Genomic DNA, 26,251 nt, shown 5'->3' with positions numbered 1-26,251 from the left:
ATGGACAGAGGAATAAATCTTCGAGTCGACGAGTTGCAGTGTACATAGTTTATTTAGTTTTGACTATATTTAGATCCGATTGCAATGTTCAACCAGTATCCTACTGAATTATTGTTACCTATTTATTGATCAACTGCTCGCCTACGCATTCAGTCCTTGGTGGGAAGAGGAGCAATGTTCATTGCCGTTGGAACCCATACGCGAAGCTATTGAATTCCACCGACCCATAATCCCTGCATAGCCTTAGACAGATATAGAGATATAAAGGTAAAAACATCTATATTATGAAGAAGTACATATTCATTGAACAGGGGACTCGTTCGTGAAGTACGGCAATGTATGGGACCGCGCGCTCCTTATCGATTATTGGCGATTCTAGTGGTAGTTTCCATCAGCTCCATCTGGTACCGGTAGGCTTATCTTGAAATCCCTTTCCACTATCCGATCACACGCTACACGGTAGAACGGTAAATTACCGGAATATGTGGGGAACACTTTCGAATGAATGTTTTGTCGAATAATTCTTGCTAGTAGATTATTGTAACTTTCATGCATAGCTATTATTGTTCGTTTACACATTCCGTGGCTTGACCGCATAACGTCGCAATAAAATCGACAAAGTTAAAAATCGCACTGACACACGCACACTGGAATCACGTTGCACGCGCGAGCATCGCAGTCAGTCCGCGAAGGAAAACCGGCTGCATCTGGCGCTAGTTCCTCTTTGGCAACAACTTCTGCTTCAGCACGAGCTGATGCGTGAATCATGTGGGGTTGTTCTGCTTGTTCGAGCGTAACCTGGCCAGTCCGGTACGCTCCTCCTCCTCGTCGCTCGTGTACGAGCTGATGCCACCGACGGCACCGCGGAGTGACGTTGCCTGCATCAGCTCCTGGTCGGGAGCGTTTTTGTTCTCGTACAGCAAAATGTTCAGCGTTTCCTCGAAGATACGCGCCTCGGGAAACTCCACCTTGGTGTGCTTCTTGTCGGTGGCGTACACGATCGAGGTGCAGCATACCTCCGCCACCTTCTTGCCGTTGCCATAGAACGACCAGCAGCATATCTCGCTCGAGCCGATTACATCCTTGATGAAGAACACACGCCCACTGAAACGCAACGAGAGCTTGTCGAACAGTTCGATGTTCTTCAGCAGATTGTCGTCCGAGGTGTTTGTGTACGAGTACTTATTGTTGTGCCGATTGATCAGCAGCTTCACCACCGGCTTGGTGGCGGTGCTGATCAGGTACTGTTCCTCCTTCTGTGACGTTATCAATGGCACACGGCAGATCGGTTCCGATTCGCGTTCCTTTTTGGCGAGCACTTTCTCACACGCTTCAATTAGTTCCTCGATGCAGTAGTACTTCGATTCCGCTAGCAAATCTGCGATAGCTTTCGTAGTTTCCGGAAGCGCCACACTGCCGTCGCGCAGGAAGTTTAGTATAGTTCCAAAATGTAACCCACAACGATCGATTAATATCCAACCTACAAAGCAAGATAGAGTTTGTTAATCAACCCATCGTTATACTACTGCCGATCAATTACCTTCAGAATCGGTAAGCACCTCCAGACGGCCACTGAACATAGCACGGAGCATCGTATCCTGCTTGCAAAGCGTCCCAATCGTCGTGTAGTGCAAACATCCGCCAACGTTCAGCTTCACGTACTGGGATGGGTTTCCCTTGATGAGGGTTTTCTGGTCACCCGACATTTTGGCCGCGGCTCCGTCGGTCTCAATTATGATCAGATGCTTGCGCGTACGTTGAGTACGCAGCACAGTTTGCCTCTGTGGACACTTAGAGCTGGCAAGCTTAGCTGATTCGAGGGATGATTTGCCGCGAGCTCTTCCCGTTCGAACAACCCTCGCCTAGCTCAAGCTGCGCTGAGGCTTCGTGCGCTGGTTGGTAATACTTTTCACTTTTTCTGTTGTGGTTTAATTATAATACACGACTAACAGTTACACTATTTTTCATAGAAGACGGTCGAAGAACGGCAGACGATTTCTCAAAACATCCCTGCCCAATTCAGCTGTCAAAAGTTGCTATGTCAAAATGACGTTATAAATGACGCATAGAAAAAAAAATACACAAACCGTAGAAGTTTATGGCAAACATAAAATTATGCAAAATACGCTACAGATACCAGTTTTTACAATTGATTTACGTAAGTATTTTGCATGTATGATATTCAAATCTAACAAAATCTTGTCTTATTTAAAACTCTTGAAGTAGTTAGGGCGAGAGAGAGTTTTCAGCAAAGTTGCGTTGCCATAACAACGAACTTTCAACATAAAATGGACGTTGTTTGAAATTGTTTGTTGAATCGATGCCCCGTGTTTATCTGCGCTGCGACGAAAATGACCGATTTTGAATATTCTGGTAGGAAATGGAGTAAAATAAAGTTCATTACGATCTGATCAACCATTTATTGAACATATTTTCAGACATCAACCCTGCAAACGAATTGGAAAAGCGTATTGCAGACGCATTTCTGATTTTCGATCACCACGGTAACAAAACGGTGGATGTTCGCGAAATTGGAACCATCTTGAGATTTTTAGGTAAACGATTTAATTTTATGTCGGCTTGTTGGAAAAATAATTATGTTGTTCTGATATCAAAGGTTGCGTTCCCACGGAGGCCGACGTGAATGAAGTTATCTCTGCCACGGAGTTTGAAGATTCTAACGGCACCGTCCATTTATCAAAATTCCTTCCATACGTTAGCCAGTTGATTGCAGAGCATAAGTAAGTTGAATCGTAGCGCCTCATGATGTTATTAAAAGTGTTTTTATTCGTCTAGAATGGAACCAGCCCCGCCGGAAAAGTTGCTCAAGGCATTCCGTGTTCTGGACCAGGAAGGAAAAGGTTTTGTAGATAAAGAGTACATGACAAAGCTTATTACGGAAGAGGGAGAACCATTCACGGTGGAGGAACTTGAGGAAATGATGGCCGTGGCCGTGGATATGGCGACCGACAAAATCGCTTATGAACTGTACTTGAACCAACTTTTGGTAAGATTCTCTGAAAACATCCCTGATTTAAGTTTTTATGTTTTATGGTCCCACGCTGTTATTTATTACCTTAGCACGAACCGTCTGATAGTATTTATGCACTTGCCGACAAAGTACGAAATCGAAATAATCGCTGAAACGAAATTTCAATCTTGTTTCTTCCCTTGTTACAGGTTGATTTCTAAAGCGAAGAAATAAAGTCTGTTTTCCACTCAACAAATGATCCTCTTTATTGCCTCAATATTTGCTTTATAGCATTTGAAGCTGCACAAAGGCGTGTTTGTTCTCGAACAGTTGTAGCGTTTAATGTTTTTACAGTCGGGAATGGCGCACAGGGTGGGCTTAGGAGGTTCTTTTGGTGCTTGTGGTTGCAGTGGGAAATCAACGTCCGGCGGCAACGAGATCGAAGCACCTTCGACCGTATTCATGTAAGTAATCATCGGCACCTTTTCTTTGACTGGTCGATTCTTGATTGCTTTCACCGATTTGGAATCCTGCTTTTTTAGCAACCGTTCCATGGTTTTCTTTTTGTCCTTCTCTCTCTTCTCATCCGCCATCTGTTTGCGTTTTTGCGACTTTAGCTGCGCCTTTTGTATCGCTTCCGCTGTCATAACCTTCTCTTTATATCCCGTCGGGAGGGACATTAGCAGTTCCGATCCGGGAGCAGGTTCCTTGTCGGAACTACGCTCGTACATTGCCCGTTGTCTGGCCGTCATGAGCTTGGGATCTTTCGGTTTGATTTTTTTCAACTCATCGTCAACTTCCTCCAGCTTGCCGGATTCGATTGCGTCCAGCCAGCGTTCCTCCTCGCTCGACGTCCCACTATCGCGTCCTCTTTTGCGGCCCTTTTTCTGCACTTTGCTCATGGCAGCCGGTGACTTGCCCGGGGATACAACTTTCTGGGGTTGCATTTGCTGAGTTGAATCGTCCAACAGATCCGGCTGGCACTCACTGGTGTCAATTGTGGTGTGTACTTCCGCTTCTATTTCCGTTATGATTTCAGGTTCTGGATCAGCCTCCATATATTCAATTTCTTCTACGACTTCGACGGTTTCGTCCAAGGCCTGTTCCTCCACCATCTCGTAGGTTTGCAGCTCCGGTTGACTGCGTACCTTTTTGTGCTTTTTGTGTTTTTTGTGTTTCTTGTGTGAACTTTCCCCGGTTCCTTAAAATGGAGATTTGCTTGTGTTAGATAGTTAAAGTACTCACTAATAATTGTTCTTACCATCTTTTTCAGCGTAAAAATCTTTCTTTTTGCCCATTTTGCTTTCGTTGAGGAAAGGAATCCAATGTTTTGTGGAGGTTTTGTTTTGTTTACAAAGTGTGAGAAATGTCAAATTCAGTGACATTTGTAAGACAGCAATGCCCAGTGAAAATACAACGTAATATTTCCGTTTCATTTCCATGTTCCACAACAGTACGATACGAAAATTCTGATCTTTAGAATTTAATTTTGATAATAATTAAAAATATTTAAAATACAAGCATACGAACGATAAGAAGTCAAAAATTTGCAGATATGATTGTGCGGATGTCTGCCGTTAATTTCCAAAGTTTGAAATTGTATTTGAAGTGAAGCTACGTTTCGGGACTGTACTATGTGACTATTTCTGCACATGGTTAATCATGTGGATACTTTTTAGTAAATGTTTTGTATACTTGCCCATTGTTTTTCAAAATGTGTCAATTTGATATTATAAAGCATCAAGATTGAACGACAATTTTTATTCGTTTTACTCCTAGAAAAGTTAATCTTCTGACGATCAACGGACTTACAACCGCTGCTGATTTATCCTGTTCCCGTGGGTAATTCAAATGCCAATTGAGTCAAGAGTGGAAAATGTGCAAACATAAAATAAAAAGAAATAAAATGAATCCTTGAAAGGGGGAAACATAATTCTGCAACGTGTTGGTAAAAAATAGTGCTTGCGGAAGAAAGAACCACCAGAAATACAAATTCCTCTGTCCCTTGTGTCGTTCGCGGTTTTATTTCCCGCTTATTTCCTCTCTCCCAGCATCATTCAGACACACGATTTCACGATAATCCAAACTGTTGCATGGTTATTTTATTTATTTCAAACCGATGAAAGATACCAAAGAGGAAAAAACCAATTCCAGTGTGAACCTGTTAAAAGTGAAGAAAAAAAAGGGAAAATCTACTTAGCCAAAGGCGAGCAGCGCCAACGTTTCGGTCGGTGGGTCGGGTCTCCCCAGGAAAAGTCCAAACACGGGCGTCCCGAAGCCGGGGCCTGTTATCTCACTGTTGTATTATTGTTATTTATTGGCTGAACTTGGTTCTCTTTTAAGTGTTGCTTTTGTTTGCTGGATGCTTTTGCTGTTTTCAATTTTATCCTCTTTCCTCTTCGGGTAGTAAACTTTAGAACAGAACTGTTCAGGATTATTTTTCCTACGAGCAACTGGTAGCTGGGGTACCTGGTTTCATGACATTTTCCTAGGAACAAGAAAATCCAAATTAGGTATAGAAACTGTTACCAACTATGAACACGTTTCTTATACATTTACTGACTGAGCAAAAAAAAAAAATCAAAAGCATAAATATACGACTAACTATTGGAACACGAGATGGTATAGAACAACAAGTCGAAAAAAATTGTGGAAAATACCAGGAAATGTCTTGCTCTCGATTAACAAAACCACAAGCTGCACAAAACTTAAACTAACGGCCACAAATTGCGTCTGGTAATAGCGAGCTTTTCTAAGTAAAACTATTTACTCCAATTTGTTTGCGGGTTCAGAAAAGGGAAAGCGAACGTGAACAATAAGTTGGGAGAAGGAAGCACTCCATAAACCGTTACAATACCGTCGGTATTACTTTTGCCCTGTCAGTGGATCTTTCACGGGAGCGAAAGCTTCCGTTGCAGGTAAGCGGGTAGTCTTTGGTGAAAGTCTTGTAGAGAGTTGAAAGCCAATGGTAAGAACTGGCGAACAAATGCTAGCGCAATGCAAAGATCATATGATGAAAATATTAAAATAAGTACAGTATCTTCCTGGGTCGATAAGGATTCTGCCATCGTCATTTCCTTTCAATTTCCCTAGCAATCCATCTCCACAAACAAATTACAGTCCACAAGCTGTCCACGGTCTGCGTCCGCAGGAAATTCGCTAATTTGCTCTTGCCACTGCAATGCCAATGGGAAATGCACCGATCGCAGTGCACGCGAGCGAAGGCATTTCGCTTTGATGGTGGTTTCGAGTGACCAACGAGTCCGGAATTGGGTAGGAGCTCGGCCTAACAAATCTAGCAGTTTATAACCTATCCTAACTACGCGCACCTAGAGTGTGGCAAGTAATGGCTCTACCGAAGCCACCTGATACACGGTTTCGAGCGGAGGCATACGGGGCACCGCAAAAAAAAAAAAAAACATTCGTACAACCCTAGTGCCGTTCCTTAACTAATCGAACCTTTCCTTAAACTGTATTACTCGGAGCTGTGAAAGTGGGAGCAGGAGGACAGTCTTTGGGCTTGGTGCGGGGATCCGGGGTGAGAGGGGATGACTTGTTGCGGGAAGGACTGGAGCGACTGGAGACCGCCGCTGGACTGGGAGTGGGTGACCGGTGTGGCCACACGAGGGGAGCGGGGTATGTGTGCTTGGTAAACTAGTTAAACTTTATCGGAGGTATGTGGTTGCCGCAGCGGGGGAAGTTCGGTGGCACCGGTGGAAGGTCGGCATGTGTGCCGATGTGCACCACCAGATTCATGCCGATCACTATGTGGAACTGGAAGTGGCAGTGGAACAACCAATATCCTGGAGGGAAGAGAAGAAAGGATCAGTTCCGGATCTTCCGGGAGGGCGTGGAAATGAGAACCTACCGGGATTATCTGCCCGGAATCGCAGCACCACGTAGCCATTGTTGGGGACGGCGATCGTGTCCTTGAGCGGTGGAAGGTTAAACTGTCGGTTCAGCAGACCCCGTCGGTCCAGGTCGAGCGTGTGGCGCAGGTTGATCTTCTTCACCGTGCTGTCCGGCGAGCGGCCCATACCGATGACGTGGAACGCGTGTCCGTGCAGATGGAACGGATGGCTCAGATTGTCTTGTTGTACTGCAAATGGTGGTTGATCCATTCCGAAGGGGAAAAAGGCGGTTAGTTTAGAAGAAAAAGCTACAAAACCGGGACCGGGGGACTCACCTTCGTCGACCATGACGACTTCCACGATGGCGTTCAGCGGAATGTCGACCTTGTGCGTGCACATGCAGTTCGGGCCGCAGTCTGGCGGGCGGTTGTCACCGTTGCAGAACTGCTCCGGTGGGATGTCGTTGATCTGCGACAGCATCGGAGACGGTGGCGATACGTAAGAGATTTCGTCGATCAGCGAAATCAGGTGGTCTCCTCCTGGTGCAACTGTTGAAATTAAAATGTAACAAATTTTAAGGCCATTTGGATCGCGTTGAGGTAGCTTAACGTAGTTGTGTCGATTTATTCTGATTTAACCACTTTGCTTAGGTGGTTTATAAAGTGAAAGATGCAATTTTTTGTGGAATTAACCCCTTCATAGTTTTGGCTGGGCTCGAGGAGTTTTTGTTACACGTTTTGTTTCTACAAAACGAATGCACCTGCATTTCGAAACACGCTCTTTTATGCTTGTAAACTGTTATTCGTATATGTGATACTAATCGATGCAATTGAACCAAATTTTTGGTTATTATCGGCAAATTATCAACAAATATATGAAAACCATTATTTAATCAATAAAATCTCAAAAATTTTACTATAACTACACGAAAATTAAAAAAAAAACAGTGTCACAATTTTTTGAGTCATTTTCTCCACTTGGTCGGACTATCGAGAGGTTAACTAAAAAACATCTATTATTTAATTCGATTCAATTCTCAGCACATTGTAAACCTATGTTCGAGATTTTGAAGTTCAGTAGTTTTAACGAGATTTGATAAGGTATGATTTTTTTTATTTAATGTAGTTATGTTAATCCCAATAGCGGGGTGGTAAAAGTATAGGTTTGCAAAATTGAGTTTACTTAAGTTATTATTAATATAAGTTTGTTTTTTCAAAATACGGCGATGTAAAAATCAAACAGACCAAAGTCAGTCAATCGTTTGTTTTGTAAAAAGGCGATTGAAATAACAATAAATAAGTATTGCCAGTTTGAGGGTAAAACTGCATTAGACCGTAAACTTTCGGTAGAAGTTGTTATTATTTAAAATGGGGGTAATGCTCAGTTATCATTGTTACAGGCCCTTTTCAAAAGTTTAACCTGAAATATTCAAGACTTATTCCAAAATAGCCAATACTTCTCTATTCAAGTAATAATTGATTCTATTTAAAATACAATTAAAGGCTTTGAGAGTCTTATAGTAGGAATTAAAAAAAAAATCACGTATGTCAAACAGTCGAAACAAAAGAAAACACATTTTTCCCGTTATCAGTACCTGTTCTTTACGACCGGAGAACAATCGTCTAAGTTAGAGTGTTGAAGTTCGGGTCAAGTTTATTCACGACCTAGACGTGACTCTTCCGGGAATACATTTTCCGGTAGATAAACATCCGGCGTATGATTGCAAACGAAAGTTTTCATCAGTGCTGCTTGTTTTACTCCTACTGCCGGCGAGCCATTCTTTGCTTTCGGGTGCCTAATGAAGTCAGAGAAGTACTGAACAAGACTAGCACGGAAATAAACCAGCACGGGTAACTTATGAACACGAGCTCATTTCCAGTGCAAATGCCCCCTGGTTTGAAAATAGAGCCTTTCATTGGCGCAACACTATCTCGGCGTCATCATCACATCGTCATCGCCTTTCGTATGACTGGACCCTTTTCAACGCCACGTGAAAACATGCACGAGCACACATTCCGGCACGTTGCACGATCGTCCGTGTGGCTTGGAAAGGCGCTCTCCTTGCGCTTGAAATGATCACCCTACCGGATTCGGATGCATTCGATTGCATTCTTCTCACCGGTCCAGGGTTGGTTCGAAGGTATTTTAATTCATTTTCTTGCCATTTCCCATCCCATTCCCTCTCGCTTTTCTCCCTTCCGGAGCGACAACAAGTGAAGCAAGATTTGATGGGCAAATATAAAAATAAAGTGCCGCAACACCGTCCACTGGTCCACTGGACAGTAGGAGAAAGAACAAAATCTGCTTCCTGCAACCCCGCCTGGAAGTGGTTTTCCCAACCATCCGGCGAAGGGATGGGTTTGGTTTCGTTTGCCCTCTGCTTGCTTTTGTTTTTCCGCTCCCAACCGAAGCAATTGCTCCAACCTTTTTTCGGTATTGGTCCGGAAGGACGAGCACCGGCAGAAATTGTGAGTGCAAGTACAGCTGACCGGATGCGGGATCGGTGCACCGTCGATTGGCTATTTTTATCCCCCGCATCCCAAATGTCCGCTCGGAGGGCTTGAGCTTTGCTCCGCTTCAGCACTTTCCCGTTTGCGATTTGCACACAAAAATATCCACCAAGGGCGAGCGCCATTTGTTGGACGGGCGAAGAAAAGGAAGATGGTCCTTTTGCCTTTTTGTTCGCTGTTTGTTATTTGCCCGATGGGATTGTTCAAGGTGTAATGGGAACTGAATTTACTATTTTTAGTGCACTTCCGCATGCAGCAAGTGGTCGTTTTCGTTATCGGTATATTTGCAGTAGAGTGTGGACAACAAAGGGAAGGTTTGAAAAGTGGTAGAATCGGATCTCGAAGGAAACTTGACCATGCTATATGGTCCGATTTATTTGAGCTTCCGTTGTGGTATTGAAAATGGACATCGTACGTTTTTGATTGGAAAAAGGATGAACATCGAAACATTGCAAACGAATGGCATTGTATTCAACAATTGTTAACGATGATTTTAATTCGGTTTGCATATATAGAGTAAATTTAACCAAAAGAGAGTTAAAAATGATTTAAAATATTAGTGAAACTGATAACATACAAAATATCGTTGACGTTAAACTGTATCGTGCTTCGTCGTAACGATAATTGTCAGTTACATTGCCGTTGAAAGTTATGTCTAATTAAATCGAGGCAAATGATTAGGCTTTCCAATGGTTCGTTCGTGAAAAAGAGACCACGAAAAAAGATCAATAAAAATTGGCTGATTCCGATACCAGATTGCTTTCCCTAGGGGAACACTCGTCTGAAAATATGCCACTCGTGCAAATTACCTTCCGTGTAGGATTAGGCGCCTCCATCTCTCCGCGTGTTCCACGATTTGCCAGCACGTAAAATCGAACAACTCGCTTACCCGAGTGGACCGTATGCTCACGTTTGTGACATTCATTTAGCCACCGCAGCCCGATTGGAACGGCTTTCAGAAAGGCAGCGCACGATAACGAACCGCGCCCCCCCCTCCGTCCCTCCGATGGAGGCGCCCGGTGGCTGATGACTTACCCAAAAATTTGTTGTACGTGTTCGGCGTGAACAGCTCCTCGACGCGGTAGAAGTAGAACCGGAACGGTAGGAAAATCTTCACGTCGGGCCGCTCGGAGAGGACGGCCTTGTCGGCCTTCTTGGCGTTCCGCAGGTTGCTAACGCAGATCGCATCCGGTCGGGGAATGTTGCAGACGGCATCGAGCGGGTTTAGAACCTGCGAATTGAAAATTAAGTCAATTGTTATGACGCTCGTCCTGGTGCTCTGGTCGTTGGGTGTTCGGCGCGGTTTCGGCATTTTGATTTGCCAGCCGAGAAAGGCTGTGAAGGTGTGAAGAGCGGAGCGGGGAGGGTGAGTAAGCTTTTTCTTTGACGATTATTTGAAGGGTGAGTTTTCCTTTTTCCCACCCAAAACGGTGCAAAAGAAGTGATGACGTTTTATCACGCCAACTTTTACGATAGAAGTAGGAAAGCGAAAGGAAGTTTTAGAAATTGAGTTGGCTGTTTGACATATTTTGAGTGAATGGGTAAGTAAAGTTGCTGCTGCGAATGGACGAAATAAATGTAAATTAATTCCTAACCGACTTCACCTAATTGAGTGATGATGAAAATAATGTTTTCTACTTGATTTGAATAAGACATAAGTTTTTGAACAGGGTTTGTAGGTCAGTTCAGAATTTGAAGGAAAAGTTATTACTTTCTCATGCATGCTTTGTATGTTAATTATCGAAAGCGAGGCATCTTGCCCCAAAAGTTTCCTGAAGGTTAGCATTTATTATGCACCAAATATTACGCTTGACAATTAGGAGCATTTAGTTTCGGCACTGAAGAACTGCTGTTCCAAAGCACGTCTCGGACGCTTGCGTGGAAAATTAAATTCTGTCAGTTTTTGCTTGCCGGGCCCCTGACAGCATGGGCTTTAATTATTGATTATATTTTCCTACCGCCTTGGTTAGCCTCTAGCTGCCGCTTCCTTTCGCTCACGCTTTACTCTAAGGTTGTACTTACCTGGGCATGGAGTGATAGGAAGTGGAAGAAACGGTGCAAAAGAATAGAGAGTGAAACGAGGGACGATAGCGTTGGCAGAGTTGCCATAGTGGGGCGTTGGAGAATAACATGTTTTTTTAGCAAGTATAATGAACAAGAGAAACAAAAAATATGAATGCCACGGGATCGTTTCGCCGTGGGGATACGGCAGCGAACGAAGGAAAGTTCTTTGGATGGTGGAATAGGGATTGGGCAGTTTTTATTTTTTCTGCAATGGAAATTTTTCCCGGAACCAAGCCAGGTACGAGCGTTTTACGAGCAAAAGTTGGGAAACTATACAATTTTGCTCGTAAAAACAGTTACGATCATATAATCCGAGGGAAAATGAAAGAATATCAAGCATAGGAACTGGTGAGCATATTACGAGCCGAGGGTGGAAAGGAACAACAAAAGAATCGATACTTAGGAACTAATTACATACATATAGGGAGAGAAAATAAATACAAACAACAAACAACAGCAGTATATACACATTTTTACAAAAACTCTCTTTAATAGTGGCAGATCTATGCTTAGCTGGTTTTACGCACTTTGCATGCACAATCGTTTTGGCGATCGTGTTTGAACTCTTTTACTTTATAGTAGATATTATTACATGTATTCAATATGATATGCGGTATGCGTTTTGGAGGATTTGTCGAAGAGTCGCTATATTGCTTCACCTATGCGTGTGTGTGTCGTAAATCTCATTCCAGCCGAACAGTGGCCCAGTGTTGGGACGGGTGGTATTTTGGGCCACTGCTACTTGCCTTTCTACACTCAAAAACCGTATGCTGATGGTTGGTGGTGGTGGTGGTGGTACGGTAAAGCGGGAAAACGAATTGAAAACATACACACTCACTCGAAAAGCTCGTTTATATTACAGACAGGAAATGGGTAGAGTACTGGAGTGAAATGTGGCCCGAAGGATAGCGTCTGCAGGCAACGGCCATGAGTATTTACAATGTATTGCTATGAACGGATTTGTAACAGAAGAAAAACAGTGAAACAGTGAAAGAGTTGTGAAAACATTTCCACTTGGTAAAGGAAGAAAGTGTTGAGGCAGAATCTGCTGTTGCTTTCAGAAACTGCTGAGTATTCTATCAATTATTTACAAACTATCCATCCCACCCGGGCGATTACAAGGAAATGGGAATACATTTTCGACATGTGATTGATGCGTGTATGTGTAATTGTGTCTGTGTGTGTGGGTATGATGGTGTTTTGAAATGAATCAATGATTGACTGAAAACAATTATCGGGGCGTGACAGTTTGTTATTTTTAGATTTTTTTGCTTCGTTTGCTAAAATAATAAAATAAGAAAAATGAAGATACAACTGAAAGCTGTAAAACAATCGAAACGGAAAGAAACATAAATCGGTAAAAAAAACATCACGAGGAATGTTCATTACACACACAGGCGAATTGGAACGAAAAAGGATCAATTAAAACTAATGAAACCCTAGGAAAATGAATGAAATAAAAAAAAAACACAATCAAAGCTAAATCAAAAGTCGAAGATTGAAAAATCACTTTAGCAAATAAATATGGCGGCAAACGAGAGCTAAACGCAGCACTCGCTGGACTTGGACCCCTCCTTCCATGGAGGCAACCGTTCACGTACGATAAAATCCCCGATATGTGTCCCCGTTTTCGATGTGGTTGTGTATGAGAGTATGTTGATCGGTGCGTGTCCTAATGATGTTGATTCTCTGGTCGAAATAGATACACATTCAACGAGGAGCTTGAAAACGATGTTTGAAGTGATCCTGGCATACATTTCCTCCGTATTTTTCCTGTGTTTCTAGCAGCGAGTTTTCGTTTTCCCCTCTGTTTGTTTTTTTCTATATCAGCCACAGATCTGGTTCCGAAATGCAATACCAACAGTAAGTGATGCTGTTTCCCGTTCCGGTCGAAGGAAAGCAGCGGGTCGCATCGAGTTTGGGTGGCCCCCATTTTCCCTCGCCCTAGTCTATCTATACAATTAATTTACTTAAACACTGGATGCTTTGCGCTATAAATTACAACATGCAAAAAAGAAGTAATAAAAAAAGCTCGTACATGAATTCGTTCGGGCCGCAGACTGCGTGCCAATACTCGCCAAACATCGATAGATAATGGTTTCGAGGGATATAAAATAGATTAAAAATTAAAAACGTGCCCGTTTGGTACGTGTGATACGGCTTGCCTGGTGTTGGCTAGCTATCCCGTATGTTTCCTTCGGTCGTTTCTGCTCGTAAAAGGATACTCGGGAGCTAAACTTCATCATCCTGGGCGAAGAAAAAAAAACCGAACCGTAACCGAAACGGGCAGGAGTATTATGGTTGGGATCCGTAAGCAACCGCACGATCGGCTTGCCGAGTCCCGGTTTTTGCAATGATCGAATAATTTCAAAGGCAGAAAACATGGAATTTTTAAAAAAAGAATATTGCTACAACATTGTGAAATTGGTTTTCCATGTGTGCAGATGACCCGCGGAATTGCCGGGTTTTTAACTTTCGAACTGCAAACATTGGAAACCGAATTGGTGCCGTTAGCGGCAAAAAGGCAAGCGAAGGTTGTTTTGACTTAAAAACGAGTAAAGAAAATGATCCTCTAGTTTGGTTCCCCTAGCGGGATTAGCTTGTATCGTATCCCTGTCGTCGCGGTTGCGGTGAGTAGTAGTCCCTTCCGCCCTCCAGCCTTCCCATTGGATCAGGTTGGTTGGGGTGATACCACGACACCGTTCTTTCTATGTATTCGTTGGTTAGTGTGTGTGTGTGTGTGTGCGTTCGTTTCGGGAACCGCTCAGTTGATCGGTGGCAGATGATCGCCGCACGTCGGGAAGTTCGGTGGCACCGGCGGCAGATCGGCCATCGTGCCGACCTGCAGGATCAGGTTCATTCCTATCACGATGTGGAACAGGAAGTGACAATGGAATAGCCAGAATCCTAATCGAAAGAAAGTGTAAGGAAAAGAGATTGACGAATCATCGTTAATTGATCCAGAACTTGGAAGTGATAAATATTGCGAAGGATATAACAACAATCAAATAAAACTTTGTGTGGTAGTAGAAAGCTGGGAAACAAAATTTGGATCTTGGAACATTGCGTGTTTTAAAAGAGTTGAAATGTTTCTTTCCTCTTTGATATGAAACATTCATTAGAGTAGGGACATTTATTCATTAATAAAATTGACGCTTTAAAATTGATAAATGAGTCCCGTATGGTTTAGAAATCCATCAACTTAGAAAAGAGGAATTCATTAATTTAAATCAAATTAAAGATGAGGTAGTGTCTTTATTGTCTGTCAACAGATCCTTAGCTTTGGCAGATCGTTAAGATTCATGAATTTATAAAGTCTCTTGACTTTTCTGAGAAATATCTCAAAATATTTCGGAAATCATTCAAATGCATTCCGGATCAAAATGAATAAATGCCGTCGAAGTATTCATAAGGCATAAATCTAATATATTCATTCATAATATATTTATGCCTAGTCTAGCATTAATGAATCTTAATTAGTTTTTCATAAATCTTTCATTTATCTTAAGGGGGAAGTTTTGAGACTGAAAAATTCAGCTTTTTAGAGACCTTTGTCTGAATATTCCTTATGATTGTCCAATGCTTCAATTTAACCATCATAACTTCGAATTGATTTGATTTAATATTACGTCACGTTGGAAGAGAAGTGGCGCTTTCCAACATTGCATATGTATTAAAAAGTTTCCAATCCCCTGAAATTTAAATTATTTTTAAATTATCATCTCTAATCAAAGAAAGAATCTCCCATCTTGTTCAACATGACGCTTTTACTTCCTCCGTGTTGCAAATGGATGGAAAATTAGAGATAGCGTAAATTTCGATTCTTACCTGGATTGTCGGCACGGAATCGCAGCACCACGTAGCCATTGTTGGGGACGGCGATCGTGTCCTTGAGCGGGGGCAGATTGTACTGTCGGTGCAGCAGACCGCGTCGGTCCAGGTCGAGCGCGTGCTTCAGGTTGATCTTCTTCACGTTGGAGTCCGGCGAGCGGCCAATACCGATCACGTTGTACGCGTAACCGTGCAGATGGAACGGATGGCTCAGATTCGGTTGTTGGACTGTGGAAGTGGCGAAGAGGGTGGAGTAGGTTTGAGTTCGATCTCCTAGTAATCGGCTCGCTAGAGCACTCACCTTCGTCGACCAGGACGACCTCCACGATGGCGTTCAGTGGGATGTCGACCTTGTGGGTGCACATGCAGTTGGCACCACAGTTGGCCGGTCGGTTGTCGCCGTTGCAGAACTGCTCCGGGTTGATATCGTCGTACTGCGACAGGAGTGGGGCCGGTGCGGACAGATACGAGATCTCATCGATCAGCGAGATGACATGGTCTCCGGTCGGAGCGACTGGCGACAAAAAGAGAGAGAGCAAACCCAATCAATCGGTTGCGCTGAATTGCTTTTCCTAATCCCCGAGTGGACTTCACGTAATTCCGTGGCTTTTCGGGGTCCGCCCGGTCCAGCCAACCGGTGGCGTTACTTACCCAGGAAACGGTTGTACGTGTTCGGCTGGAACAGTTCCTCCGGGCGGTAGAGATAGAAGCGGAACGGCAGGAAAATCTTCACGTCCGGCTTCTCCTGCAGCAGCGCCCGGTCGATCTCCTTGGCGTTCTTCAGCTGGCTGACGCAGATGGCATCGTCCCGTTCGACGTTGCACTGGGCATCGAGCGGGTTCATGACCTACACTCCCAGGACGGTTCGTTCGGGTCGAAGTGGATGAAAATCCGCCAAATCGGTCGAACAGTTTTTGTTTTGGTTTTGGTTTTGATTTGTTTTGATAGTTTTTACGTTTCGTTTCGACGAATCAGCAGAACGGCCACACCACGGCACGGAGGGGTGGGTTTTTGCGGACGTGTCATAAGTGATTTTGGGGGTTGATGAAGGAAGAGAAAAGCCATTCGATTTAGTTCGGGATCCGGGATGAGCGCGTGATGAGAGTGTGACAGATCAATGGTTTTTACGTTGGGTTTTTTTTGTTTCAGTCAGTTTGGGGGGAGAAATGAAAAGTCAGAACCGCTCAGAAGAAAAACCAACCACGACGACGACGACGACAACGATGAAGATAAAGATGAGTGAACCAAAGATAACCGATGAACGTTCGGGATGCCGTTTGCAGATAGGAACAGATTTTTTGCCTGCTCTTTCCCGGTGAATCAGTTTGCAATTGCGGCCTTTTCCACTCGCAGAAAAGTGCACCTTGTTGAATCCAAGAGTTTGGTCTGTTTTTACCCTTGGATTGATGAGTGGAAAGGAAAAAAACGAGAGTAGAAAAACCTCATCCATAACATTATCGACAAAACCCTCCGAACCGAGAAAATGTATTTTTGACCTGAGGGGGAAAACTGAACAACGTAGGTTGTTGTTTTTCCTTGAGGCCACACTTTTCCTCATTAAGAAATGTCAATCATCGAAGCGGATGGGGGTTGTTGGTTTTGGTTTTGTTCTTGGATCATCTTTCCATGGAAGTAATGTAAATTTTAAAATATAAGAAACGGCTTTAAGGTATCGTCCACAACTTTCAGAAACGAAAGAAAGAACCCTAAGTAAATAAGAGCTGCCGCGTTTCCCATGGTGATGGAGATCCTGGAAAAGGCCGAATTAACATGGAATCGGATTAACGGATATTTCCATTCATTGTAGTGTTGCCAACAACACCACGTCAACAGGACGTCGCATTAATGTTCTACCAAAACACTACCACACTCTTGCTAAGGCCAAAACCCGACCGGAAGGATAAAGGATCCGCATGGTTTTCCGACCCAACGATGACTTTAACAATCGGAGGTAGGGTTGATTTGGCTCGACGTTACCCAAGTCGTGAAACGGCGAAGCAAAGGAAAACAAATACACCACGGTGAAGGTTAACACCAACACCCTGGGAAAGGGGTTTCCCGGATAAAGTAACCCAAACCCCGTTTTCCTGACGATACATCCTTGTGCCCGATTAATTACCTGTCAACTTCTCCCAACCGCCCACGAACGGGGTGGCATATGTTGGGCATCCATTATTCTAAGGCCACACCGGGCCCAATCCGGGGGCTACCCGGGGAAGTTAGCCTAACAAAGAACTATATGCCGGGGAATCGTTCCGGGGACACTGACATACACACACACACACACGGACGACAACGCTCGAGTGTTCGATTGGGTTTGGGAATCGAAATCCAATTGGAAGGTGTAATAATTAATGCACAATCACTTACCAGCGCACAAAGTGTTCGCCCACCGGGGGAGACACATTAACGCCATCGAGTTTTCTGGAAACCGGTACTTTGTGTATCGCTTTTACCCGCTTTGGCATTTTCGGTTGCTAATGGTTTTCTCACCAAGTCACCTATGCTAGTCCTCTTAAATGATAGTGACTTCCAAAATGATTGATTACTACGAATTGTGTGTTTTTTGTTTAGCATGAAAACGGTGTATCCTGTAAACGTTTGGATGGTTGCATATGTTTTGTACAATTTAGGTGGGATGTTTAATCAAATAGAAAAGTATATAAAAAACAAAGGTAAAACTTAATCAAACTGTACACGAATGGTTTCAAGGACTAAAGAAACACATTAAACACTCTATACTACACTATAATATACAAGAACCACAAAGGTGGCGGTTTTTAGACCCCGTATTTCGAATGAAGAGGCATTTTATACACAAATATGGTGATGATGGAAAACAATCCATTCGCTCGTGCGTAGCATTACAGAAAAAAAGGTACAAGCTTGGGTGAAAAAGTACTATACACGACAGCTTAAGATGAATGAAAACGGTACCTCCCGGCTCCAGTGGACTACGGAAGAAGGGATCGGTTCGGAGCGGGCGGGAAATATTTACATCCACTCCGAAACAGATGCCGATTCGTGTCGGCGTGAAAATGGCTCGATTTGTTTTTGTCTCCTCCACGCGGCGGGAAAGGTTGGTGGAAGGAATACATTTCCCGATGAAAGAGAGAGAAAGAGAGAAAGTGGTGACACCGAGCAATAGTACAAAGAGCGATAGTGAGTGAAAAGGTATGTAAGGACAGCATGTTTTTGTGAAATAAATGTGACCGAGCGTAGGGACACGTGCACAAAATAGAAAAAAAGAGGATATGCTGCAGAAATCTCACAGAAAGGACGTTTCCACGGATTGGCGACGAAACAAAACGGTGAAGCGAAAGAACGCCACACAGTGAAAGAAGAAGGAGCGCGAACAAACGGTGGATCTGTACAAATAGTAAAATATTTACAGAAGCACCAAAGGTCAAACCCTGACCGTTGATGTGTGTATGTTTGTGGAGGAGAATGGAGGGAACCATTGTTTTCTTTGTCTTTTTTTCTCTACTTTGCTTCAACGATAGGCGGGACAGAGAGAAGATAGGCGTGTGGGGGGTAGACAGATGATGGAGGATATTCTTCTGGGCATCATGAATGGTCGGGTGGTGATGGTGATGGTGGTGATGAAGATGGGTTTTTATGGTGATTGATGGTCCTGGGATACTTACAACACCCTGCGGAAGACCGACGTCGTACGTGGGTGGCGGGGAGGCGGGCTGGTACGGTCCGCGGGCGTACCGAAGGATGGCCAACTGTTGGGCGCGCTTGATGCCGCACTCGCCGAGTCCTCGCAGCTGAATCCAGTACGCACCGACCGGTTGGTCCGCGGTGATGACGAAATCGTAACGTTCTCCTGCGAGCGAAACGTGGCGGGAAAAGAGGAGAAGAAAAGAGTGAAAGTGTGAATAGGTGAAGGCAGAGGCCATTTTGGATGTTGGATGTTCGCAGCGGCGCTTCGTTTGGAATGTTTCCTTTGCTACTCGCTTTCGAACACCCGAGCCGGAAAGACGAATTCTCGACCTCATGCCGAGGGAGGTTCATGTCGTAACCGGATTAAAAACAGATTTTCAACGGTGGCCAGATTGGTGTTTTCTCCTTCAAACCAACGAGGTTGCTCTAGTTATTTGCCAGTACGCCTGCCCGGTGTCCTTTGACCGGCGTGGAGGACCGGGCGACCCCATAATTAGCGCTCAAGTCGTTAAGCATCCGAAGGACGTCGGGAGAACTTGTTGCGCTGTCACATTGCAGGACGTGTTTGTCTTTTTGCGGACGTGTTGACATGTTTGCAACGGAGGATGGTGCTTCGGATTCGGGTGTTCGTAAATATGGTGGCGTGGTGATAATTGGATTCAAGAGAGTAGAGCTCTGAGGTTTACTTTTACCTTGTTGATACTTTTACATTAAGCTACTCGCGAAGGTAGGATCCTTAACAATTATTCGTTCATAATTATCTCATCGTGCGTCTATTTGAAAGATGCACGTTGCATAGTACCAAACATATTGTTGTTGTTGATTGATTTTTATAGAGACTTTGAGCCTTTCGGCCACATTCGCCTCTTTGTACCAAACAATAATAGAATACGAGCACAAAACACTCAAAGTGAAACTGTGCAACAATAATGTATTTAAAACTACCGTATTTTCGCGTGAATTGCATGTTCTTTTTCTTCCATGACTGTTGCTTCCACATATAGGGAGGGAGTAGTGTACAGAAAAATGTTTTGCAGTCCATATTTGGTACATTCCTGTCAGTTTTAACTTATCTTTGCGCTCTAAATTTCATTCATTCAAGGATAAAACTAATTAGAAATCAAATTTAACTTTGATTGTACTAACGAGGCACGAAAGGGTTGAAATGAATTAGGAATCAGTGTCAAAAAAAATAAAATGCATAATAAGCTATAGCGGATTTTTTTCTACTGTAAGTTTGCTGAGTTATACTCATCAGCACTATTATTTAATGACGATGACAGTGCTGGTGAGTATCAGTAACATGCAAATATTTTTGTTATTAAATAATCTTGATAAAATTATATATGAACTGCATAGAAAATTCTTTAAAAACTGTGGAAAATGTTAACTACACGAAAATACAATATTTTGTATTAAGTGCGATTTATTTAACGTTTTCTATCTGTACTCTGATGAAGAGTATTCGTGTTTTTATTGCTTTCTGACAAATATCTACTTTGTTTTTAAATTGCAAGTGAATGGAATATCTTCAATCCTTTTTTTGTTACCAATTGTACTGGTATGTACTGTACTGGTACTTGTTTGGTATGATTGAAAGCAAGTATTTTATTGGGAAAATAATTTACATTTTTCATACCTAACTTTTGCCATGAACGCGGAACCTTTGTAAGAAGTATGCTTAGGAATAATTGCACCATTTCTAAGAAAAAAGACACCGATGGCAACATCTTGCTACAATTTCACTCTGGGTCCGATGGCGAATGGCGGCAGATCAAAGGCGCCGCACGGCCATTCACCATCGACTCAAATGCACTCGGCTCAAACGGTCACATCCGTAAATGCACCCTGGCTGGCAGTTTCCGGACGGTTCCGTTGCATGCATGCCAATGAGGTTTTGCTGGTCGTCGCCGTTGATTCCATTTTCTGTCAGGCGTTGGAGTTCCTCCGCCTCCGACGGGCGGCACTTGAAAGTTTCCCCACCGATGGCGACCGGTTTCGATTTTCTTTTTACTTTATTCACCAGAGGCTACGAATCGAAATCGACGCCAATTCCGTACGGCGTTTCTATCGACGAATCAAAAGAGTTGGTGGTTCGAGCAAGGCTCGATTCGATTGCATCACACCAGCAGAACAAAAAGCCTGAAGAGGGTAGCCCAACATCGACCACCCACACACAGTGTAAAATTGATTGCGAGTTTTGTGCATGCAAAGCACATACACAGGGGCGCACCGATCGGTTCGTACGCGTCGGATTGATTTTCTTGCTCTCCCTCCCCGAGACCGTGTGGCTGGCGCGCCAAATTGCGGCCTCGAAAAACCCCTCAGGTAAGAACAAACCGAAAGAGGTGAAGAGAGAGAGAGGAAAAAAAAAAACATGAAGAGTCAGTCGTTTTTGACCAACCCAACCCACCCGCGTCACGATGCACCTCCCTCACCGGGGTCCGCAAAGGTCGAGTCACGTTTCCGAGGGTTTTACCTTGGCAGTGACCTTTGGATTTTTTGTTCGAATAACTCACGAAACGGTTGGATGCAGTGTAAATGTTGTGCCTTACACACATGCACAACATTTGGCTGGGGTGGTGGGTGCAGTTCGGAGTGATTGGAACGGAATGGAGGAAAAATAAAACAACATCCAAAACCACCCTCCCCCGGAAGGTGATCGGTGTGAGAACGCACGGTGAGCGTTCCATGACCCACTGCCCTTTAGGCGGTGGGAGTAATTGATTCCAAACAGACTGCCGGTCACTTCCATATGGATTGCATTAACTACGGACAGTCGAAAAGTAATCACATCAGGCCATTTCAGTTTTTTCGACGAATTTTGTCCAGTTAATTACACTTTTCCGATGCGCTTTTCCGGTGGGAAATTAATGATGAATCAATTAACCTTCCGGCGGTGCGGTGCATTATTGAATTGGAGTTGAAGAGCTTACGGCAAGTCCTTCGAGCCCCGTGGACTTACCGGAGAACGAGATGATGGTGTTAACCTGCACCGGATGGACCGGCTCGCCGTCGGTGGCAATCACCGTCAGGGCGTGTCCCTCAATGGTGACCTGGGCCGGGCAGACGGACGCGAACGCGTTGATCATGCGGAACCGGTAGCGGCGGCCGGGCGTGATGGTGAAGATCTCCAGCGGCGTGTTGGTCATGAAGCCGGTGTTAGGATCGCGGAACTGGCCCTTGCCGTTGATGAGCAGCGACTCGGGATCCTGGCCGGTGTTGACGGCCAGACGGCCCGGGTAGCGTTCGGCCGCGTCCTCGTGCAGCCAGTCGCTCACCAGCATGATGTGCGTGGTCAGATCGAAGTCGTAGAGGTGGGAGTTGGGGTCGCGCGACGGTGGCTGGCGGACGACGATGCTACCGTACAGACCGTCCAGCTTCTGCAGACCGGTATGGGCGTGCCAGAAGTGGGTTCCCGCGTTGCCAGTCCATTGATAACTGTGTGCAGGAAGGAAGATGACAGCGAGCTTATTAGTACCAGGAATCTGAGCCGAAGAGGAATCTCCTCTAGAGGAGAAGTGACAGAAGTATTAACTGAACCTACCGGAAGGTGTTGCCCTGCTGGATGGGACACTGTGTGACGAACGGCACACCGTCGTAGTATTGCGTGCCACGCTGCCAGATTCCGTGCCAGTGGATCGTCAGCTCCATGCCCTCCATGTGGTTCTCGACGTCGATCACGACGCGATCGTTCTCGCACACCTGAATCGACGGTCCGGGGATCATACGGTTCACCGTGAGGATACCGCGCTCGACACCGTCGGCCAGAACGCACTGACAGTGGCTCCAGACGGTATTGGTAGCGTTCGGTGTGCAGACCTGGCAGGCACTGGAATCAGAGCAACACTATAAGTATCTCCCCACGGGACATCAGGTAAAAACTCAAAACACTTACGCTCCAAGTACGGTGTAGTACTCGACGGTGAAGTGGTAGTAGCAAATCCTTGGCGGTTCTCCCTCGCGGCACGCCCGGGCACACTCGTCCGGCGCCGAGAGGCTCGGGTTCCGGCGAAGCTCTGCCGTCGCGCTCGTGCTGAAGTCCAGATGGCGAAACGGCGACCGCGGGTTGGGATTGGCAATGGACGGAAATCCACTGTTGAGGCTGCCCGAGGACAGTGGTGCGCCGACCGTGGGGCTGCGAGTGCCCGCCGAGCTGAGCGGCAGCGCCGAAGGGCTGGCCGGCTTCAGACCGGGCACCGATGGGTGTGTCTGCAGCAGACCGTGGGTCGCCTGGTAGAAGTTCTTGCTCGGTGGCTCGGTCAGGTGTGAGCTCCACCAGGACGAGGCTGGACTCTGATCACGGTTTAACGATTCATCTGGAACGAGTGAAGAATTGGTAACCGTTAGTTCCTTCTTTTAACTTACAACATTTATTTAATCTTAATCCACCTACAAATTTAAAATTTTATGCCTATACTAAAATCTATCATTGTTCAGATATGAGATGAGTCTTATTCAATGCACCAATATTGATTAGATCTCTTACAAACCCTTCGTCGTTTAAGGCATATCTTTGTTCGGCAACTTCCTGACAAAACTGGGGTTTCTTTCTATTTCGTCACAATTTTTCATCCCCCTTTCGCATGAACGTCACAAACCGAAGCAACTTAACCTACGTATGGCAGGTGAATTCGAAACGTCTGACCCCGGCAAGCTATTGATCAGCGTGCAGAAGATTCTATTCAACGCCACCGGTTTCGGTCTCTTCCCACGGTGCCCTAAGGTGTGTGTGTGAAATTCCCACGTACTTCGCCGCTTCAAAAGTGCATTCAGAGGGGTGCATCGTCGTATGCATGGCACACATTCAGATGCCATTTTGTCAATGGCAGACGGCTTGGCAGGTCCGTCCGCCGTGTGTTGCATCGATGCAACCGGAGTTCATCTTCTTGCTGCTGGGCTGAATAGAAACAAATCTATACCAACATGTATTTGCATAACAATATGGGAATATGGTGCAGCGACATCGAATGTGCACTCTATGATAGACGGTTGCATTCAGGTGCAGGAGAAACACGGCGCATTGTATGCCGGGTATGTGTGTGACTCTTTATTTGCACAATATTTGCGATGGCGAGTGTTTCTACCATCGGTTGAGAAGCACTTTGGGAGTTCTTTGGGAATTGTTCAGGAGTTCACACGTCAGTAAGGAGTGCCATTTGTTCATGCACGAGGTAAGACCCTGAGATTTCGTAGTTGATTTACGAAGGTAAGAATGTAGTCTTTTGAGTTTCCTTCTTAAAATTAAAAAAAAAACGCTTCAACTCAAATGTTTGAAGTTGGTTAATTAAATCCAAATAGTTGCAATTACCATTTATTAATTTTAATGAATGTTTATAAAGTTGTATTGACTTTATCGTAGCTCTGGTCAATATTTTGTTTATTTTTTCCGGATGTACCGCAAATGGCATGATTTCATGCTTAACCCTAATGAAAATCCGTCCATTGAGCCAACCTCGAAATCACAATAAAAGACCAAACCCAAAGGAAATTGAAAACCGACCCCCAGGCAATATCGCAAAGGTCAGCCCCAGTAACGTTCTACCAAGGTTCCGGTATCGAATGGCGTTTCCATTTTTCACCCTCGCGCAATCATTTGGCTGCAGAATTTCCCTTCCATTCTTTTCTCCGAATCGTTTGGGGGGCGGGAAAATGTAGCCTTGCTGTGGTAAAAGTTTAGAATTGGTTCGATTTTGGCGATGCTCGCAGCTCGTGGTTCCCATCGTCCTCAGCGGAAATATTACACTGCGCTGGTGTAAAGTAATATTCGACCGTGCTCCGACGGTAGAACGATAAATTAAACTTATCGGCCCTTCGGCGAGAGGCGGTTTGCTGTGGGGCAAAAGGGTAGAGTAGGAAATGGCGTTGGCGTCGACGTGAACGCGGAACCCAATAACACGGAACAAGCCACCGTAGGACGTGTCGGAAGGTTTGCGTTATGGTTGTAGAATAGGTTTTGGGTGGGAGAACCGATGGAAAAAAAACATTCAGGACCAAACCCGTGATGGAACGGTACCTGGAAAATGTCAATGTTTGCCATTGAAACCAACCGGCGGACGGACAGACCGACAGACAAACAGGACCATGTTGACTAGCTCAACAGATCGGATCGGCTCGGAAATGGGTGGCGACCATTTGGCCACCGGCGTTGAAGGGCGTCCGGGATTGGGATTGATGAAATTTCAGACAACAAAACCGACCAAAAGGGCAATATTGCGCCATGCGTTGACCCCGAACCAGGTGGGAGCGCTGGCGATGCCAGGTGACAGGCGTTGGCGTGATTTTATTAGAATGCATGCTACGTCCCGTCGGTTTTGTGTCGTGCGCGGGTTTGGGAAAATAAATTGCCCAACATTCGGATCGGGCGTTTGTGTGTCGTTCCCTTTGGTTGTGGGGAGGGAGGGAAAACCGGTACCATTTCGACGGTTGTTCGAAATCGTATCGATATCGTAGCGATCTGACAAAAATTTATGCAAACCTATTCGCCTCAATGTCAGTCGAGTTAAGCCGGCCGAAAGTGGTTGCCGATCGAATTATGCCAGCTCGGAGCCGGCGCTGGCTAAACCGGGATGAACTTTTGCAAAATCTGCCTTTCTTATACTAACCAGCATGGTTTGGGAAGTCTTTAGCCGACTGAGTTGGCGTTTGTATTTGCGAATTGAAGCCCTCGTTTGAGTTCTCCCCAAAGTATGTTCAAAGGATCGGTTTAAAACCCACCCCTTGTGTCTTTCAACACCATTCCCGGGGCTTGGAAAAGGCGAACAGCTTGGACAAATCGTCAACGAGCATCGGTTACCAATCAAGGGTCGCCTTATTCGTTTTGGAAATATTTATGTAGCTCACTGTTTCACCCGCTTGTCCAACGTGGCCTGGGAACGGTAGCACCGATTGCATGCGTGGGATGCAACAGATCTGGAAAAATCGATCAATAAGCAATCTCTTCTCTCGGCAGAACTCGACAAGTTCGTTCTGTTGCGCTCGGAGGCAGAAGAGACGTGATTGATTTTTCGTGATAAAACTTGCACAGAAAACAGAAGCAGCAGATAAATTGTCAATTTAGAGCGAACAAACATACCGGCACGTCGGTCGGAAGAAGTCGGAACCAAACCGTTCATGTTTCCGGTGTTACCTTATGGTGGCGTACTGCTCGTTCGTTCGATATTGCACATCGGCAAATAAATAAATATTAGTTGCAAAGTTGCGCTGCTCGATTGGAGGTGCAAAATTGCTGGCAAAGTTTTTCCAGGTATTGCGCAACCGGAGTTGGCACAAAAATTGCACCGAACGAATCCGCTGATTTATGGCATTTTCATGCCATAGCCTCGTAGCCTCTTTCCGCCGGTTTTCCACCCGGA

At 44.9% G+C, this 26,251-nt stretch overlaps 4 protein-coding genes across 6 annotated transcripts in view; 1 reads left to right on the top strand and 3 right to left on the bottom strand.

Annotated features, from left to right (window-relative positions):
* Positions 1-44: 44 nt before the first annotated feature.
* LOC131286603 (BTB/POZ domain-containing adapter for CUL3-mediated RhoA degradation protein 3) lies at positions 45-1,941 on the bottom strand. Its single transcript, XM_058315585.1, has 2 exons — positions 1,541-1,941; positions 45-1,480 (listed from the first exon to the last, which is right to left on the bottom strand). The coding sequence occupies exons 1-2, from the start codon at positions 1,704-1,706 to the stop codon at positions 765-767; spliced, it is 882 nt and encodes a 293-aa protein (XP_058171568.1). The 5' UTR covers positions 1,707-1,941; the 3' UTR covers positions 45-764.
* A 410-nt stretch (positions 1,942-2,351) lies between these two features.
* On the top strand, positions 2,352-3,144 carry LOC131286937 (dynein regulatory complex protein 8). The gene is made up of 5 exons (XM_058315952.1): positions 2,352-2,373; positions 2,439-2,555; positions 2,618-2,741; positions 2,797-3,007; positions 3,082-3,144. The coding sequence occupies exons 1-5, from the start codon at positions 2,352-2,354 to the stop codon at positions 3,142-3,144; spliced, it is 537 nt and encodes a 178-aa protein (XP_058171935.1).
* Positions 3,145-3,219: 75 nt separating this feature from the next.
* Positions 3,220-4,269, bottom strand: LOC131286926 (INO80 complex subunit B). The gene is made up of 2 exons (XM_058315940.1): positions 4,217-4,269; positions 3,220-4,159 (listed from the first exon to the last, which is right to left on the bottom strand). Exons 1-2 carry the CDS (start codon positions 4,267-4,269, stop codon positions 3,220-3,222), a joined length of 993 nt encoding a protein of 330 aa, XP_058171923.1.
* Positions 4,270-6,625: 2,356 nt separating this feature from the next.
* The window catches only part of LOC131286902 (uncharacterized), an 82,162-nt gene continuing 62,536 nt past the window's right edge, over positions 6,626-26,251 (bottom strand). Inside the window, exons 2-9 of one of the 3 annotated variants that reach the window (XM_058315913.1) lie at positions 22,795-23,215; positions 22,444-22,728; positions 21,862-22,337; positions 18,875-19,059; positions 10,368-10,563; positions 7,158-7,370; positions 6,840-7,070; positions 6,626-6,774 (exon numbers count right to left, since the gene is read on the bottom strand). In XM_058315913.1, coding sequence (XP_058171896.1) covers positions 6,626-6,774; positions 6,840-7,070; positions 7,158-7,370; positions 10,368-10,563; positions 18,875-19,059; positions 21,862-22,337; positions 22,444-22,728; positions 22,795-23,215 — 2,156 coding nt within the window. Of the gene's footprint in view, positions 6,775-6,839; positions 7,071-7,157; positions 7,371-10,367; positions 10,564-14,160; positions 14,304-15,224; positions 15,456-15,528; positions 15,742-15,878; positions 16,075-18,874; positions 19,060-21,861; positions 22,338-22,443; positions 22,729-22,794; positions 23,216-26,251 lie in introns of those variants that run through there. The other 2 variants (XM_058315929.1, XM_058315921.1) reach the window with 2 other exon arrangements.

Source organism: Anopheles ziemanni, chromosome 2, assembly GCF_943734765.1.
Source record: "Anopheles ziemanni chromosome 2, idAnoZiCoDA_A2_x.2, whole genome shotgun sequence".
Classification (NCBI taxonomy): Eukaryota; Metazoa; Arthropoda; class Insecta; order Diptera; family Culicidae; genus Anopheles; species Anopheles ziemanni.
This window is presented reverse-complemented; position numbering and strand designations above follow the sequence as displayed.

Excerpts from the sequence above, each read along its gene's own strand:
- LOC131286937 (XM_058315952.1), top strand. The coding sequence starts at position 2,352 with ATGACCGATTTTGAATATTCTG. Across the intron at positions 2,374-2,438 it reads GACCGATTTTGAATATTCTG|ACATCAACCCTGCAAACGAA; the intron begins GTAGGAAATGGA and ends ACATATTTTCAG. Across the intron at positions 3,008-3,081 it reads TGTACTTGAACCAACTTTTG|CACGAACCGTCTGATAGTAT; the intron begins GTAAGATTCTCT and ends TTATTACCTTAG.
- LOC131286603 (XM_058315585.1), bottom strand. The coding sequence starts at position 1,706 with ATGTCGGGTGACCAGAAAACCCTCATCAAGGGAAACCCATCCCAGTAC. Across the intron at positions 1,481-1,540 it reads GGTGCTTACCGATTCTGAAG|GTTGGATATTAATCGATCGT; the intron begins GTAATTGATCGG and ends CTTGCTTTGTAG.
- LOC131286926 (XM_058315940.1), bottom strand. The coding sequence starts at position 4,269 with ATGGGCAAAAAGAAAGATTTTTACGCTGAAAAAGATGGTAAGAACAAT. Across the intron at positions 4,160-4,216 it reads GATGGTAAGAACAATTATTA|TTCACACAAGAAACACAAAA; the intron begins GTGAGTACTTTA and ends AACCGGGGAAAG.